This window comes from Macaca mulatta, chromosome 2 (assembly GCF_049350105.2).
Source record: "Macaca mulatta isolate MMU2019108-1 chromosome 2, T2T-MMU8v2.0, whole genome shotgun sequence".
Taxonomy (NCBI): Eukaryota; Metazoa; Chordata; class Mammalia; order Primates; family Cercopithecidae; genus Macaca; species Macaca mulatta.
In genome coordinates, this window is record NC_133407.1 from 114846518 (window position 1) to 114862170 (window position 15653).

The following is a 15653-nucleotide window of genomic DNA, read 5'->3' on the forward strand; positions in this document are numbered from 1 at the left end:
TTGATTGTTCTCACTTGGTTACAGGCTCTCCCTCTCTGCCAGATAAGTACCGCCATGCCCGTGAAATGATGTTGTTGCTGCCCACATACCGGGACCGCCCAAGCAGTGCCATGTATCCAGCAGCCATCCTGGAGAACGGACAGGTAATAGACCCACCACACTGACTGCCCTCTGCTCCAAGGGAAGCCTGTGCTTCCCTCCTTGCATTTGCTGGGCCTTCTGCATTGTTCTACATGCCTCTCTCATTCCGCTGTAAGATCCCTCAAAAGGCTGCTGGGCTCCTGGATGTGGAGTGCAGTGAACCTGAGGACCAGCAATCCAGACAGAGTGTAGGCGTGAGTAGAATGGTGGCAGGAACCACCACTGGAACCAGCACTGCTCATGTAGCTATCTGTCCTTCCCGCCAGATTCCTGGACTCCTCATCCCTAAACAGTCTAGCGGAGGTCATTGGTTCTTTGCAGCCTGTCCTGAGAAGGCAGTGGTGGACACATTGGTCTGGAAGATGTTCTTCCTCCCTATTTGTGTGGCATCCTCACTGGAGCAAAGTCTGCCTCTTTTATTCATCCATCCAGCTGAAGTCCCTCACTACCTGCTGGGCTGTTCTATATGCCATTTGCACAACTCTCCAAATGCTCTGCCTGGGGACCTTGATCCAGAAGCTATAGGGATTAACTCCCTCCCCTGGGCAGTCTGCCCCCACCCTTCTATCAGGTTCCATAAAAGTCACCTCTCAGTGACCATTACCTAGCCTCAGAATGCCAGGAGTTTCTTAGTGGTACCTCCCTGTGCCTGATCGGCTCTGCCAGCTAGAGGGATGAGGTTTGCTTGGCAGCTGCCCATCAAAACAGCAAGTCCTGTCTGTGACGCTAGGCTTGATGCTGTCCTTTCCTCTACCTTCGGCGCTAACACGGGCCTGTGCAGGGCCTCTCCAGGAGGCTAAACCTGTCAGTGCTCATGGGGAAGTGGGGATCTCTCTGGCCAGACAAAAGGATGCAAACAGATGCTCCCAGGTAGCTATGTTCTGTTTCTTGGGCCCTACATAAGACAACCTGGGTCCCAGCCAGATACTGGAGGATGATATCGCAAATATTGTGTATAGAAGCAATGAGAACCAGACATCCTGGACAGTCTTTCCTGGGGCTGGCCAGGAGGTCTCAGTATATCTCAAGTGTGAGCTGTACCACTGCTTTGTTTTCCCTGTCTGATCTTGTAATGCCCTGTCTCTTGTGGCCCACAACACTGCCTCCCAAGATATAACTGGTTGTTTTCACTCTCTATAATGTTTATCTCCTTCCTTCAGCCGCCAAATTTCCAGCGAGCCCTGTTCCAGCAAGTGGTCGGAGCCTGCAAACCTTGCAGTGATCCCAATCTGTCTGTGGCTGAAAAAGGTATTGTTCCCCAGGTGGCCTTCCCCCCATGTCTGTCCCCATCGTGAGTGTCTGACTCTTGTCCCTGAGTACCAGCTGGCCAGGGCTAAGCCATACTTCAACACTCAGGTCTGTCTGTCTGTCCAGAATTCTGACCAATTCTTGTGCTCACTATTTAACCCATGTCTGGCTTGATGCTAAGGTTTATATCCTGTATCCCTCCTTCCCCAGGGGCTACCCTCAAAGAGGCCCCAGCTGCCTCCTGCCCTGAGCCCACCTTTATGGAAACTTGGGCTTGTGTGTGCGAACTGTAGACAACTACTTCCCTAGACTCCTCCCAACCACCCGCAGAATTCAGCAGGCCTTGTGGCCCCTTTGGTCCCTCTCAGCTTGGGCCCTCAGGGATCTTTCCTTGGAGCTCAGAATAGGCCATGGCGAAACAAGCCCCAAGAGGAAGGGGAAAGACATGCTATTTCCCAGACAGGCTTCTCCAAGTGAAGCCCAGGGTGCCCCAAAGGAGTCCAGTCCTCCTGTGGCCAGCAGCTGCTGTGAATTCATCTTTTATTGCCAGGCCACCAACCATACTGTGAGACTGAGCAATCCTCCTTAGACCTGTGGCTGTTTAGAGAGTGGGCATTTTACCCTGTGTTCTGCTTCTGCAAGCTGATGAAAGAAGCAGACTCAGACCTCATGACACAGAGATCTGAGTTAATTTTAACAGAGAGTAATACTAAGTGCAGAGCCTTCCTGCCACCCAGAACCTGGCCTCATATCCACCCCTCTCCTCACAGGTTCTCTGCCTAGCTGTTCCATCTATTGGAGTTTAGGGCACATTCAGTTCCCACCAATACAACCTATCATCCCCTATTCCATCAGAACATGTCCCTCCAAAGCTGTCATCATCCCGTTATCATCGTACCTGTTCATCGAGTGCTATGTGCTGTCCCCACTGTTATGCTCTGCCTTTGCTCATCATGGAGGACATACCTCTGTGTCCTCTTTAAAGAGACAAAAAACTGATGGGCACTGAAGCTGGGTGCCCCACCACAAAGGGCCTGGAGACTGGCTGAAGATGCCTTCATAGCTTCAAGGTCGCATATCCCGAAAACATGCAGCTTCTTGGACTTCTGCACCTGTGACCCAAAACAGAGTGCGCTTTTCGCCTGGAGGGCCAGAATCCACAGTGGCATTTCTTCAGCTGAGATGCAGAGCAACGTCAGAAGTAGCCAAGAGTCTAGATGGGCTTAGAGCTCAAACAGGTGCTGTTGGCCAGACCAGGACCCTACCCCAACCAGATACATTAGCGCTTCAGGCCTCAGGCCAAGGCCAGACTACATCAAGGAGCTGGACATGCCCACTACTAGGTGTGGAAGGAAAGGAGGGTTGTCTCAGAACAGAGGTGAGCCCAGAGCAAGCATATCCATACTACAAGGCCAGCATTTAGAGGGCAGCTAATCAGACATTTGCCCAGTGGCAACACACAGGCTGGAGTGTAGCTCCCTAAGTCTCTACCTGGATCCTCCAGGGCAGGAACTGTACATACTTGTCATCATTCTCTTGTCAGTCAGGGTTCTGAGTCCCATGAGGACTACATCTCTCACAGGTATCTCTTTTTGCCACGCAGTGACTCCCAGATCAGGCGAGCCTGCCCTCAGGACCATGGGCTATGCACTGGCGGCCTCAGGCCAGTGCTGGACAGTTGTTAATGGTGAGGGAGGGAGGCGACAGGATACAGTTGGGATCACCCCTCTTTTCCTACGATAAGTCATTCTATATTAGCCTTCCCTCTAGCCCCAGTGCACATGTGCTACACGACAAAGGTCTACTGGCCCCACTGCTCATAGACATCAGGCTGCAGGGCAAACTTGATGGTTTCTGGTTTACGTGGAGTCACTCAGGCAGGCACCCTTTTGTAAACCATTACAGCCCTGTCAGCTTTCTTCTCCCATAGCCTTCCTGGCCTAGAGCTCCTTTGAGCCATTGTGGGTGAACATCTGCACCCCTTAATTCTTCCAGGGCTAGGTGTGCATCTGAGATCCTGGGCTGTCCGAACCCCTTTAGGGAAGCTGCCCAGACCCATTTCCAAGCTTCCTATTCCCTGATACTTCTTTGGTGGCTTTTTATGGAGAAGGTGCTTTTTTTGGCAGAGAGGGGAAGGTGCAGGGAGCCTTAGCACCAAGAAGCTCATGCTGCATCTTGTAGAGAGTGTGGGTGAGTGGGCCTGTTCTTGGGATGGCTCAGGCTCTCTGAGGAGGCTATTTGGTGAAAGCCATCTGATGCTCATTAGATGCAGAATTATTTCCTCCTTTCAGGCAACAGCTAAGTGTCTTGCCTGCAACTCAATCGTTGGCACACCCCTCCTTCCTGCCACCAGCAATCAACAATACCAGGAGACTGGGCAGTTCTCAGAACTGAGGCTGTTTAGACAGTGGAGTTTTACCCTGTGTTCTGCAAGCCCACACCAGTTCCTGAGCAATGAGGAAGATGATGATGATGGATGGATGTCACAATCTTATCCCTGGAGAGCTGAGGGGGCCCAGCCCTTCTGGCCACATCCTTTTCAAAGGACAGACTCTAGTTCCTTCCCTTCCAAAGCTTCTCAGCTCCCATTAGGCCCTGAAATTCCCCTCTCTGTGTCTAGACCAGGAAGAATCCAAACCTCAGGCTCAATGTAGCTACTACGGCCTGAGAACAAATTCAGTAACAGCACCTGGATTGTGAGCTGCTTCTCTGCTGCTAATAGCCCAAAGGGGAGAGTGGAGTTGCCTGGCTCCAACAGAGAAAGGACATATTTCTTTTTGCTGGTATTTGTTCTCTAGGAGGAGCTGGCCAAGAGAATTCACATGTCCACTGCTGCTTCTGCAGAGTGGCACCCTCAGACCCCAAGGTCCAGCCATCATTCCTCTCTCCTCCTGAAAAGTCTGTCATTCCAACTGTGGCTGAGGGGACAGTATTCTGGCAGTAGACTCCTTCTTTAACACAGAAGGGCACTCTGTGCTTCCCTTTATCCTGGGCCCACTGCACCCTGCATCCATGGCACGTGGGTGCTAGGAACTGGGGTTCTCTAGATGCCAAAGGGCACTCATGGGCTCCACAGCCCTCCCTCCTCCTGTTAGGAAGCAGTGAGTCCAGCTGAATCTGGGCTGCAGTTTCTTCCAACAGGTACCTGTCTTTGCTCCCTGCTTTTCCTACTGAGCCTGGGCAGTAGGAGAGCTGACTCTAGACTTTGGCAAGGAGCTCTATGTCCTGTGTTCTCTCTATATTCTCTCATTCTCATCTCTACTCTTCTGTCCTGTTTTCTCTTCTCCTCCTGGCGGATCCCAGAGGCTGCAGCTGTTCACTCCTTGCTGCACATTCAGCTGTCTCATCCTGAATACTCTTTAGATATAAGCTCACTCTGTTGCCCTCCTCTTAAGCAGCTTCAATCCCTGGGCAGTCTCCCCTGTGGGCCACAGTGCCTTGCTTGGCCAGTGATTTTATTTTTTATATATATATATATATATATATATATATATTTTTTTTTTTTTTTTTTTGAGACAGAGTCTTGCTCTGTCGCCCAGGCTGGAGTGCAGTGGCCAGATCTCCGCTCACTGCAAGCTCCGCCTCCCGGGTTCACGCCATTCTCCTGCCTCAGCCTCCCGAGCAGCTGGGACTACAGGCGCCCGCCACCTCGCCCGGCTAGTTTTTTTTTTGTATTTTTAGTAGAGACAGGGTTTCACCGTGTTAGCCAGGATGGTCTCGATCTCCTGACCTCGTGATCCGCCCGTCTTGGCCTCCCAAAGTGCTGGGATTACAGGCTTGAGCCACCGCGCCCGGCCAAGGCCAGTGTTTTTAGTTCCAGGTGCTGGCATGCCCCACACGTGTGCTGGATACATGGTGCACACTGGAGAAGCCACAGGCTGTACTTCTCCCAAAGGGTGGCTCAAGAAGTAACCTCCCTTCATGCCATCTGTTTCCACCCTTCAGCTGTGCCAGCAGCCCCCAGCAGCTGGAGTCTGGATAGCGGAGCCCAAGAGGCCCAGCCCTTCCTGTCTGCCCATATGGGGCGCATCCTGGCCCCCCCAGTGCCTCCCCGAAGCCTGCTGCATGGTAAGAAGACCTCCAGCGGGTCCCCAATAGTCCCTGGTCTCAGACTCTGCTCAAGGGCCACAGCAACAACCATCTAAGCTGAGAAGATTGGCCATTCTCTGGGCCGACTCAGCCAAAGCAAAAACACCCCCACCACAGGAAGGATCCTGCTGGGCTTTGGGGTCAGTGAGGTTTCTGAGTACAGCAGGTTAGCTCAGGAAGGCCATCCCAACTAGAAGGCTGAAGACAATGGAATTGACTTTGCCAGGCACACTTCTCACCAGACTGTTTCATCGCCTAGCAGTCGGCTACAGCTGCCGCTGCCTGAGGCCTGTTCCACAGACTCTGAAGCACTCAACTTTTCTGACTTCCTGTGTGGAGTGGGTTTCTTCTACCCCAGCAGCCTGTGTTTTGGAGAAGGCCAGTGTAAAGAGAGGTTTATCCATAGCCCTCAATGCTGAGGGGTCCCCGGGGGACTCTTCTCATGCCTGCCCAGTTGGCCCAGCAAGATGGTGCTGGCATGAAGCCTGTGCAGCGCCCCCAGCTGAGGCTCTGGTTCTGTTCCCTTTGCAGGTCATTACTCCCTACACTTTGACGCCTTCCACCACCCTCTGGGTGATACCCCCCCAGCCCTCCCTGCCCGGACCCTGCGCAAGGTAATGTACTGAAGCGGCAGCCCCACCAGGCTGTGAGATGAGTCATCTTGTCTGCTCTAGAACCACCCTTGGGGTCTACAGGAGGAACTGGAGCCCTCCCCTTCACCTCTCTCCCCAGCCTGGCAGAAGCTGGGGGTGGCCAGAGCCACACTTGAGCTGCAGTTGCACACTTGTGTCCTGCAGCAAATGTGATGGGGGCAGGGAGATCAGAGGGTCCTGGAGACAACACCACACAGTTCCAAGAGTGTGTGGGCAGTGAGCACTGGGAAACCTGGGGGCTGTCAGCCAGCACCAAGGTATCAACACACCATAGTTCGCTAGCTAAACAAACGTTCCTGTGGTGGATCAGAGAGCATTTCAAACTAGAATTCAGTAAAAGAAAGAACTTTATGAAAAACTCAGGAGAGTAAAATTTCCTACCTGTTAGTTTGTCTGCAAATTGGAAAAGACTGAGTCTATCACAGATTTTAGCAGCAGAATACATTCCTCTAGTCCATGGCCCACCAGGGTTCTTTCTGTCCCCCTCAACAGGCCTGATGACCCAGCCTTTATGTCAGTATCCCAGAGCCACCGACGGCAGCCTGGGACCTGGGACCAGGGGGCACCAATGCCCAGCAGCCAGGGCAGGGCCATTTTTTGGCCACTGAAATGCAGATGATTCTGGAGTTCCACTGGCTTACTTCAGGGTGGTGGGAGGAGCTGGGAGCTTGCTGCTGAAGAAACAAGAAACATGCTGTTGGTGAGGGTTAAAGTTCATTCATAAGCAGGCTCTTGGTCTTCCCGTGGCAGGCAAGTCAGCCTGTCTGAGAGAGGGATTCTAACATGCCCACCCTTTCCTTCACAGTCTCCTCTCCACCCTATCCCAGCCTCCCCAACAAGCCCCCAGTCAGGTCTGGACGGCAGCAACTCTACGCTGTCCGGCAGTGCCAGCAGCGGCGTGTCCTCCTTGAGTGAGAGTAACTTTGGGCACTCCTCGGAGGTCCCACCTCGCACTGACACCATGGACTCCATGCCAAGCCAAGCATGGAATGCTGACGAAGATCTTGAGCCACCCTACCTCCCTGTCCACTACAGCCTCTCTGAGTCTGCCGTCCTGGACTCCATCAAGGCCCAGCCATGCCGAAGCCACTCAGCCCCAGGGTGCGTCATCCCTCAGGACCCCATGGACCCGCCTGCGCTGCCGCCCAAGCCCTACCACCCCCGCCTGCCAGCCCTGGAGCACGATGAGGGGGTGCTGCTGCGTGAAGAGACTGAGAGGCCTCGAGGCCTGCACCGCAAGGCTTCATTGCCTCCTGGGAGCGCTAAGGAGGAGCAGGCCCGCATGGCTTGGGAGCACGGCCGAGGGGAGCAGTGAGGGGCAATGAGGCGGCTGGGATGCCGCCCTCAGTAAGCAGCTTGCCAACCACTCCAGGTCTGAAAAGCAAGTCCCCCAGCCCGACCCCAGGGAGCCAGAGAGGCTTGGCACTCAGGAGAGAACCACCCCAAGTCTCCATTCTACTGCCGTGAACTCATGTGTTGCCATGTACAGAGGCCACAGCAGCATGAAGGGTTGTGGCTTCCCTTTTTATTTTTTTACATTTCCATTTCTATGAGTTTTCCTTTCTTTCCTTTATGCAGTAGATGCTTTCTTCCTCCTGCAGTTCTGGACCATGTGGAGCTATATGGAGAAATTGCACAGACAGAATCACTTTGCCACACTGCAGGGCCCAGGAGCAGGAGCCCAGGTCCTCCCTCCAGGGTAGAGATGCACAGAATGGAAATTGCACTAAGGACCTCTTCCTTTGCTGTATGGACAGAAGAGTTCATGGTTGCATTCAGGGATTGCAAGGACCATATAGACATGTCACAGGTGGAAAAAGGGCCACAAGCCGTTTTGCACAAATGCCTGTCCACCTGCCCCTCTTCCATCCAGGAGTGTGCTACTGAGGGGCTGGCTGGACCAACCTGCTGGCTCAGGCACGTGACTGGCCTAACTGCATGCCCAGGGAACTGCCAGGGTTCAATGGGCCAGCCATCTCCTACTCCATCTTGGATTTTTCTCTCCATCACATTATTTCTGACCATTTGCTCCCTTCCATTCTTGAAACACCTCATGCCCCACAGGAGCCCCAGTGGTGACTGGATCTGCAAGGGTTATCTCTCACCCTCTGGGGTTTGAGTGGAGGTATGGAGCCAGAGGGGCTATCCTAGCCACCTTCCTCCTAGGGGGAGCTGGTCCCCTTCCTAAGTGGTAGAGACTGGTGTAAGAGTGAGTCTGGGGTGTGGCAGGCGCCAGAAATCCTCGAAGCTTTCAGAAGCGTTCAGAATGCCTACCATCAGCTCCTGAATCAGGGATTTTCAGCACTACCTCTGAGCCATGGGGGTGGCTGCCTAGCCAGGCTTCCAGGCCCTGAGGACATGTGGTCAGGTTCAGCAGGCTCCTTGGTAAAGAGGGTGGGAGGGGGCTTCTCCTTTTGGAAGCAGATAGCCATGCAGGTAGAATTGTCATCTCCCAAGTGGCCACATACAGCAACCCGCTTCAGGCCATAGGGACCACCACTCAGGGTTTGGGGCTGGCAGGAGGGCAGTTTCTCCAGTCTCCCCAGTCTGTTGGTGTCTTTATAGGAAACTATAAAGCAGAGCAGTGGTGTCTTTAGAAGAAACTCATTCAAGTCAGGGCACTGATTTTCCTCTCAGTTTATTATTTGGGGGGATCGGGTCAGGTGGGTATAGTAGTACTTCACCAGGGTGCTTTTAAGTTACTTTAAAAAAAAAAAAAAGCCTACAAAATATTTCTTTTCTTTTATTTGCTCAAGTTCACATTAATGATGGTCACAAGGCTGCCTTGTTGGGCAGGCATGTTGCCCCCATTTCCTCTTCTGCTGGCCTGTGTGACCTCCACAGCCAGGCCCTGGGCCCGAGCCCCTCGTCCCTTCTCCACTGCCCCTATTTCCAGACAGTAAAGGCCATGGTCAGGGTGTTTTTCACTTGTAAACAAACCCCAGCTTGTTTAACAGAAATGCTAATAACCTACTGGGAAAGATGGAGGTCTAAATTACCTTCAGGGTTTTTCTGGGGCTTTATCATCAGTGTGGGTCCCTTCTGATACCATTAGGCTCACTCCAGGCAGAGTGGGGCAGAAGGCTGCTGAGGATGTGGGTCAGTCACAGCAGCCCTCACCTCAAAGGGCTGGCCTGCTTCTCAGCCTACATTTATTTGCAAGCTTCAATCTCTGGAGCATCTGGTGTTCACAGGTGTTAGAGGGTCGGGGCTAGCTTCAGATTTGATTCATAGGTAGGAGGGCTTAGATTTTAAGGCACTTCTGAACGTCAATCCCTGGACAAGGCAGTCATCCCATAAGAACAGCTACCTTCTCCACTTCGTGGCACAAGAGGTAAGGAGGGGAGTATGGGTTCATTTGGCTTCGCATTATGCAAGTTGAAACCGTTTGTTTCCCCTTTCCATTTTCCCTAACTGAATGAAAAGGACACATTCTGAAATCCCTTTTGTTGGAGAATTATTCAGTCTGAGGGGAAATGGGAGGCCAGAGATGAGAACCCTTTGAGAAGATTGTAAAATACTGATTTTCATTCTTTCAAGCTTATTTGTAAATACCTATTTGAATGCTGTGTATTTGTACAGGAATTTGAGCAAAAAATGTATAGAGTGTGATGTCCAATTGGTATTCAGCACTATAAATGTGTTTTTAACCTCACGCATTCTGTGCTTATTTAAAACAAGAAAACTTCTAACCATTCTTTTGTGTATTCATGTTTAAAGAAAACAAGTGATTTAAAAATGATCTTACCTGTACCAGAAAAGCAAAGTTAAAGGAAACAAAATTTGTACCATTGTCCCAAGAGGTATTTTACTGTATATATTGTGGTAGCATGTTCAAAATCCAACAAGTAATGTGAATTTTAGATGTAAATATCTGCCACTTGATTTTTTCCCCCTTTCCCCACTTCCTTGACTGCTGTGATGTGAATTAAAGATGAATATCTGATAATGATCCACTGAATTCACTGAATGGGAGCGGAGGATGTGCCCCTCTCCAACCCTTGTCGCCGGGCTCCAAGCCCTTTTTAGCCCCATAGACATGTCCTTTTTGCACTGAGTAGAGCCAACCCTTCCCCAACGCAGGAAGCCAGGGGGGCACTTGAAAGGAGGGCAGTCGAAATGGAAACATCCTCCAGTGCTTCTCTGCTGATCCCCGGGACCCCACTCAGGAGGCCCCTCAGCAACAGGGGACCCCGAAGGCCTAGCGGGGAGGCAGGAGAAGGCGGGCCAGCCACTGAGCCACGCTTCTGAGCTTGTAAGGGCACCTCCCGAGCCCCTCACCTTCCCACGCTGAGGCGACCCCATATCCTCGACCGATGATCCGGCCCGGGCGCTGCCCTCCACGGTCTAGAGTGGCGGCCCAGCTTTGAGATTGGCGCGCCTTGAGCCCTTCCTCCGGATGTCCCGCAGTCCGTCCACCCCGCACGTCTCCTGTCAGCCTACGCACGGCGGGCTCTGGTCAGGTGGAGGTTCAGCAGATGGGCTTCCAAAGGTTGGGTCCGTTGCCCACGCGTAGGAAAGAAGAAAAAAGGAAAGAAACTTTTGAGTCTTGCCTGCGGTCGCCCGCCCTCCCTGCCTAACCTGCTGTCTTGGCTGACCCCAGAACAACTGCGCCACGAGTCGGAGTCCGGGCGAGGAAATCCGCAGGGTTTTTCGAGCAAGCCTGGGGCCCAGAGCAGGGGTACGCGGGTCAACTCAACAGATGTAAGGCAGTGGCGAACCCCATTTCAGCTAGCGGTACCCAGCCTCAGTAGAGTCGCTGCCCTTACCCAATATGGTGGCCCACGCCGCTTCCGTCGCTGCTGTAGCCGCTTCCTGCGGCCGGCCCGGGTTCAATCAGCGGCCGACAACTGTCTAGGGCTCAGACACCACCAGCCAATGAGGGAGGGTAGCGTGGAGCCGCCCGTCTGGGCTCCACGGCTTATGGACCAATGGAGATGTGGCGTGTGGGAGGGCGCGGAGGGCCCCCCGCCAATGGGGAGCTACGGCGCGCGGCCGGGACTTGGAGGCGGCGCGGCGCGGCGGGTGCGGTTTAGTCGGTCGGCGGCGGCAGCAGCGGCGGAGGAGGAGGAGGAGGATGTGGGCTACGCAGGGGCTGGCGGTGGCGCTGGCTCTGAGCGTGCTGCCGGGCGGCCGGGCGCTGCGGCCAGGCGACTGCGAAGGTGCTGGATGGGGGGCCTGGGGCCGCGCTCCGTGACCGTTCTGGCGACGGCGCTGAACCCCACAAAATCACCAGACGGCGGGGGCCAAGAGGGCGGGGGCGAGGGCGGGGGCGGGGGCGACGGGGGGTCCCGGCGGGGCCTGCACGAGGAGGCTTCGGCGCCCGCCCTAGTAAATCTTGCCCGGGCCTAGAAAACATTGGTCCGACGAGGAAAAGTTGAGACTAGATCCCGTTGAAAACTTGGCCTGAAATCTCCATCACGCCTGAGTTATTGTCCCCACCACCGTCCAGAGGTTACCGCTCCCCGTCCGACGTCGGGAGCCCCAGGGCTGGCCGTGGGTGCTGCGCCCTGTCTGTTGGGATCACGAAGCTGCACCTCTGGGTGCGCTGTTGTATTTGGAAATTAGCAGCAGCATTTTGATGGTTTTTCTCCTCACCTTCCAGTCTCTCCATTTACGAGGTCACAGTGAGTCCCGTCTCAAGGACACGTGTTCACCATGGGCTTAAACTTGATGAAAGGAGCAGGGAGGAGTCGTTTATAGGTCATTGGGTGATGCTTGGTCTTTTGATTACCTGGGTGTACCAGGGGACCCCTGCCACCTTGAACCGGGTTCCGTCTACCTGTAGGCAACTGAGAAAAATCGGTGATGGAAAAGCTCACCTCTAATGATTCATCCTCATGTCTCCTATTAAAATTGTTGGCGGAGTTCCTTCCTGGTGGATTGGAACAGCTTGGTGATTGCTGAGCATCTCCCGTCCCTCTCTTTTCCAGTTTGTATTTCTTATCTGGGAAGATTTTACCAGGACCTCAAAGACAGAGATGTCACATTCTCACCAGCCACTATTGAAAACGAGCTTATAAAGTTCTGCCGAGAAGCAAGAGGCAAAGAGAATCGGTTGGTAAGTAGTTGGTGACCCTCCCCAACTGGCCCTGGCTCATGTTAACCCTCAGCTTCACTAGCCTTTTGATAAAAGGCCTTGCCCGCCTGTCTATTCAGGAAGCCAGCTACTCTCCATAAACTAACGTGAGACTGAAGTGTTTCTATGTCCTTCCCAAAGCAGGCATGTATTCTGCAACTGTGATTTTTTTTTAATCCTGTTAGTCCTTATTAAGCACCTACTATGTGCTGGGCACTGGGAGTATCAGGGGAAAGAAGTGACAGTCAGGCACACAAATAATGCAGTGTCTGGGTGTCATGAAGAAAATGGACCATTAGGTGCTGATTTAGAGTGGCCATGAAGTCTCTGAGGAAAGGTTATCATTGAAGTGAGATAAGAACATCCCATACAGGAAACAGCAGTGTGAGTGCCCAGAGGCCTGAACGAGTTTGGCATGTATGTGGACAGGAGAAGGTGACAGGGTGCCCACAGGATAGGCAAGGGCCAAATCAAGACAAGAGCCCTAGTGAAGCAATGGGTTTTCTAACTTTAATTTCCCTGGCAGTCTCTGGCTTATCTGTTAAAGGTTTGAACCCTGGTGACATTTAAACTCATTTGGTGGCTGCCAGCTTGGACTGAGCATGTGTTAAGAGTCCAGGGTTTACACTGACTGAATCTGACTACCAGTACAGGCAGGGCACTGAAAAATGCAGCTGTGGGCCAGGTGCGGTGGCTCATGCCTGTCATCCTAGCACTTTGGGAGGCCAAGGTGGGAGGATTGCTTGAGCTTAGGAGTTTGAGATCAGCCTGAGCAAAGTGGTGAAATCCCATCTCCACAAAAAAATGTTTAAGCTGGGCACGGTGGCTCACACCTGTAATCCCAGCACTTTGGGAGACCGAGGTGGGTGGATCACCTGAGGTCAGGAGTTCAAAACCAGCCTGGCCAACATGGCAAAACCCCGTCTCTACTAAAAAATACAAAAATTAGCCAGGCATGGTGGCAGGCGTCTCTAATCCCAGCTACTCAGGAGGCTGAAGCAGGGAGAATTGCTTGAACCTGGGAGGCAGAGGTTGCAGTGAGCCGAGATCATGCCACTACACTCCAGCCTGGGTGACAGAGCGAAACTCTGTCTCAAAAAAAAAAAAAAAGTTTTAATTAGCTGGATGTGGTGGCCCACACTGGTAGACCCAGCTACTAGGGTGGCTGAGTGGGAAGGATCACCACCCAACAGATTGAAGCTGCAGGGAGTCATGATCGTGCCACTGCATTCCAGCCTGGGCGACAGGGGGACCCTATCTCAAAAAAAAAAAGTTAGGCCCTACCAGAGAGATGATGTTTCAAGGTGTCAGTATGTTTGGAGGCGATGGCTCTCAAGCACCTCCTGAAGGCCACTGTCCTTTCTTGATGCAGTGCTACTATATCGGGGCCACAGATGATGCAGCCACCAAAATCATCAATGAGGTATCAAAGCCTCTGGCCCACCACATCCCTGTGGAGAAGATCTGTGAGAAGCTTAAGAAGAAGGACAGCCAGATCTGTGAGCTAAAGTATGGTGAGTACGCCTAGTCCTTACTTAATGAATGCTGTGCACCTTCTGGGTTTATTTCCCATCTGGGAGAGGAAAATGATGAGCTAGAGTCATGAGTGGATTGTATCGTTTGACAGATGGTGCTAAATGCTGGAGGGCTCTGGCATGGAAGTGGGTGGAGGTCAGAATAGGCCTTATTGAATAGGTGATATTTCAGCAAACTTTGAAGGAGGTGAGGATTAGCCAAGAGGCCAACTAATGGAAAAGCATTCCAGGCAGAGGCTACAGGCAGGATAAAGGTGGCCAGTGGCATGGCAAGTCAGAGAGCATTGCAGGCTGGTGAGGGCTTTTAATCTGCATGAAGTTAGGAGCATTAGGAGTTTTTGAGCAGAGAAGTGACATGGTACGACTTGGGTTTAACAGGCTGGTTCTGGCTGCCAGCTCTGAAGCCCCAGTGATCTTTACTATTCTGAAAAGAAACGCTATGTCCAAGTATGCAAGCCCAAGAGTTAGGAACTACAGCATCTCTCTTGCTGACTGGGTCTCTGGTTGTACATAGTCCCAGTCTTCAGAAACAGGGCATCTTCTGAAAAACTTGAATGGCCAAGGACCTGTGTTCGCCCACTTGGGTCTTCTGAGAGTCATCCTGGTACAGGTCCAGTTGGCTCCAGGTCACTGTGGTCATGGAGAGTAAGTTCCTCAAGGGCCTGAGCAGGGCTGCTCTTTGTCACCAGCCTGGAGCTGTTAGTCTGTGGTGACTATGTCAGAGGCCCTTGGAAGATGGGAACCACGTTTCTCTTGTAAGGACAGTGTGGCCTCTGTCCCTATCCTTGTCCACACTGCATATCTGTAGTAGACACAATATGTGGCCAGCCTTCCTGGTGAAGAGGCTAGTTCCCTCTTGTGGTGGCAGTAGGCACTGACATGCCTGTAAATGTGTCTGAAAATGTCTCTTCCTCTGAAACCAGTAGGGCTGGTTTGGCCATTCAGGGAGTGATATATTCTGGGACTACTGGGGGACTGCGGCTGCTCCACCTAGCCAGTGACTCTCCCTGCTCTCTCCTCCAGACAAGCAGATCGACCTGAGCACAGTGGACCTGAAGAAGCTCCGAGTTAAAGAGCTGAAGAAGATTCTGGATGACTGGGGGGAGACATGCAAAGGCTGTGCAGAAAAGTCTGACTACATCCGGAAGATAAATGAACTGATGCCTAAATATGCCCCCAAGGCAGCCAGTGCACGGACTGATTTGTAGTCTGCTCAATCTCTGTTGCACCTGAGGGGGAAAAAACAGTTCAACTGCTTGCTCCCAAAACAGCCTTTTTGTAATTTATTTTTTAAGTGGGTTCCTGACAATACTGTATCAGATGTGAAGCCTGGAGCTTTCCTGATGATGCTGGCCCTACAGTACCCCCATGAGGGGATTCCCTTCCTTCTGTTGCTGGTGTACTCTAGGACTTCAAAGTGTGTCTGGGATTTTTTTATTAAAGAAAAAAAATTTCTAGCTGTCTGTGGAGAATTATGGTGAATACTGAAATGGGGTTTTGCCCCAGAAGGTTCCTACCAGTTTATGCTTTCCAGTTGCAAAGTTTGGGGGGATATTCATTTCCATTTATCCCTCAACCCACCAGCGCTGAAAAGACCAGAGCAGGACATAGGGGCTAGGGCCCGCTGATGTGCCTGGGTGTGTGCCACTAGAGGGCAGCAGGCACCTCAGCAGAAAGGAGGTAGGGGATGCTGGGCTTGATACCCTGCCCCTTGATACCGTATGTCTTAGCCACCCAAGAGAGCTGGAGGCCACAGCTTTAGGAGGAGTGAGTCTGGATACATTGGAGGGCCTTAAATTGTGGCTCAGTACAAGCAAGACAGGGTGTGTGGAGTGTGGTTTTCCGCAAGGATGCCTTCAATAACAGTGCATGTCAGCACTGACATCTCAATGCTGTTGGCCTGGCCAC

General features: G+C 52.5%; 2 protein-coding genes and 1 long non-coding RNA gene across 4 annotated transcripts in view; 2 read left to right on the forward strand and 1 right to left on the reverse strand.

Annotated features, from left to right (window-relative positions):
- DOCK3 (dedicator of cytokinesis 3) overlaps positions 1–8734 on the forward strand; it is a 698449-nt gene extending 689715 nt beyond the window's left edge. The window contains exons 50-54 of one of the 2 annotated variants that reach the window (XM_077992951.1): positions 25–143; positions 1302–1389; positions 5335–5457; positions 6010–6092; positions 6937–8734. In XM_077992951.1, the coding sequence (XP_077849077.1) occupies positions 25–143; positions 1302–1389; positions 5335–5457; positions 6010–6092; positions 6937–7446 (923 nt within the window). In that variant the 3' untranslated portion in view covers positions 7447–8734. The remainder of the gene's footprint in view (positions 1–24; positions 144–1301; positions 1390–5334; positions 5458–6009; positions 6093–6936) is intronic. The other variant, XM_015130827.3, reaches the window with a different exon arrangement.
- LOC114676355 (uncharacterized) lies at positions 7638–10628 on the reverse strand. Its single transcript, XR_003727309.2, has 2 exons — positions 10413–10628; positions 7638–7749 (listed from the first exon to the last, which is right to left on the reverse strand). It is a non-coding gene; the product is annotated as an uncharacterized LOC114676355 (long non-coding RNA).
- Positions 10629–11047: 419 nt separating this feature from the next.
- On the forward strand, positions 11048–15200 carry MANF (mesencephalic astrocyte derived neurotrophic factor). Its single transcript, XM_015130831.2, is given in 5 exon segments — positions 11048–11093; positions 11096–11293; positions 12065–12192; positions 13583–13724; positions 14769–15200. Coding segments are annotated over 5 exon segments (684 nt in total). The 5' UTR covers positions 11048–11062; the 3' UTR covers positions 14954–15200.
- Positions 15201–15653: the final 453 nt, after the last annotated feature.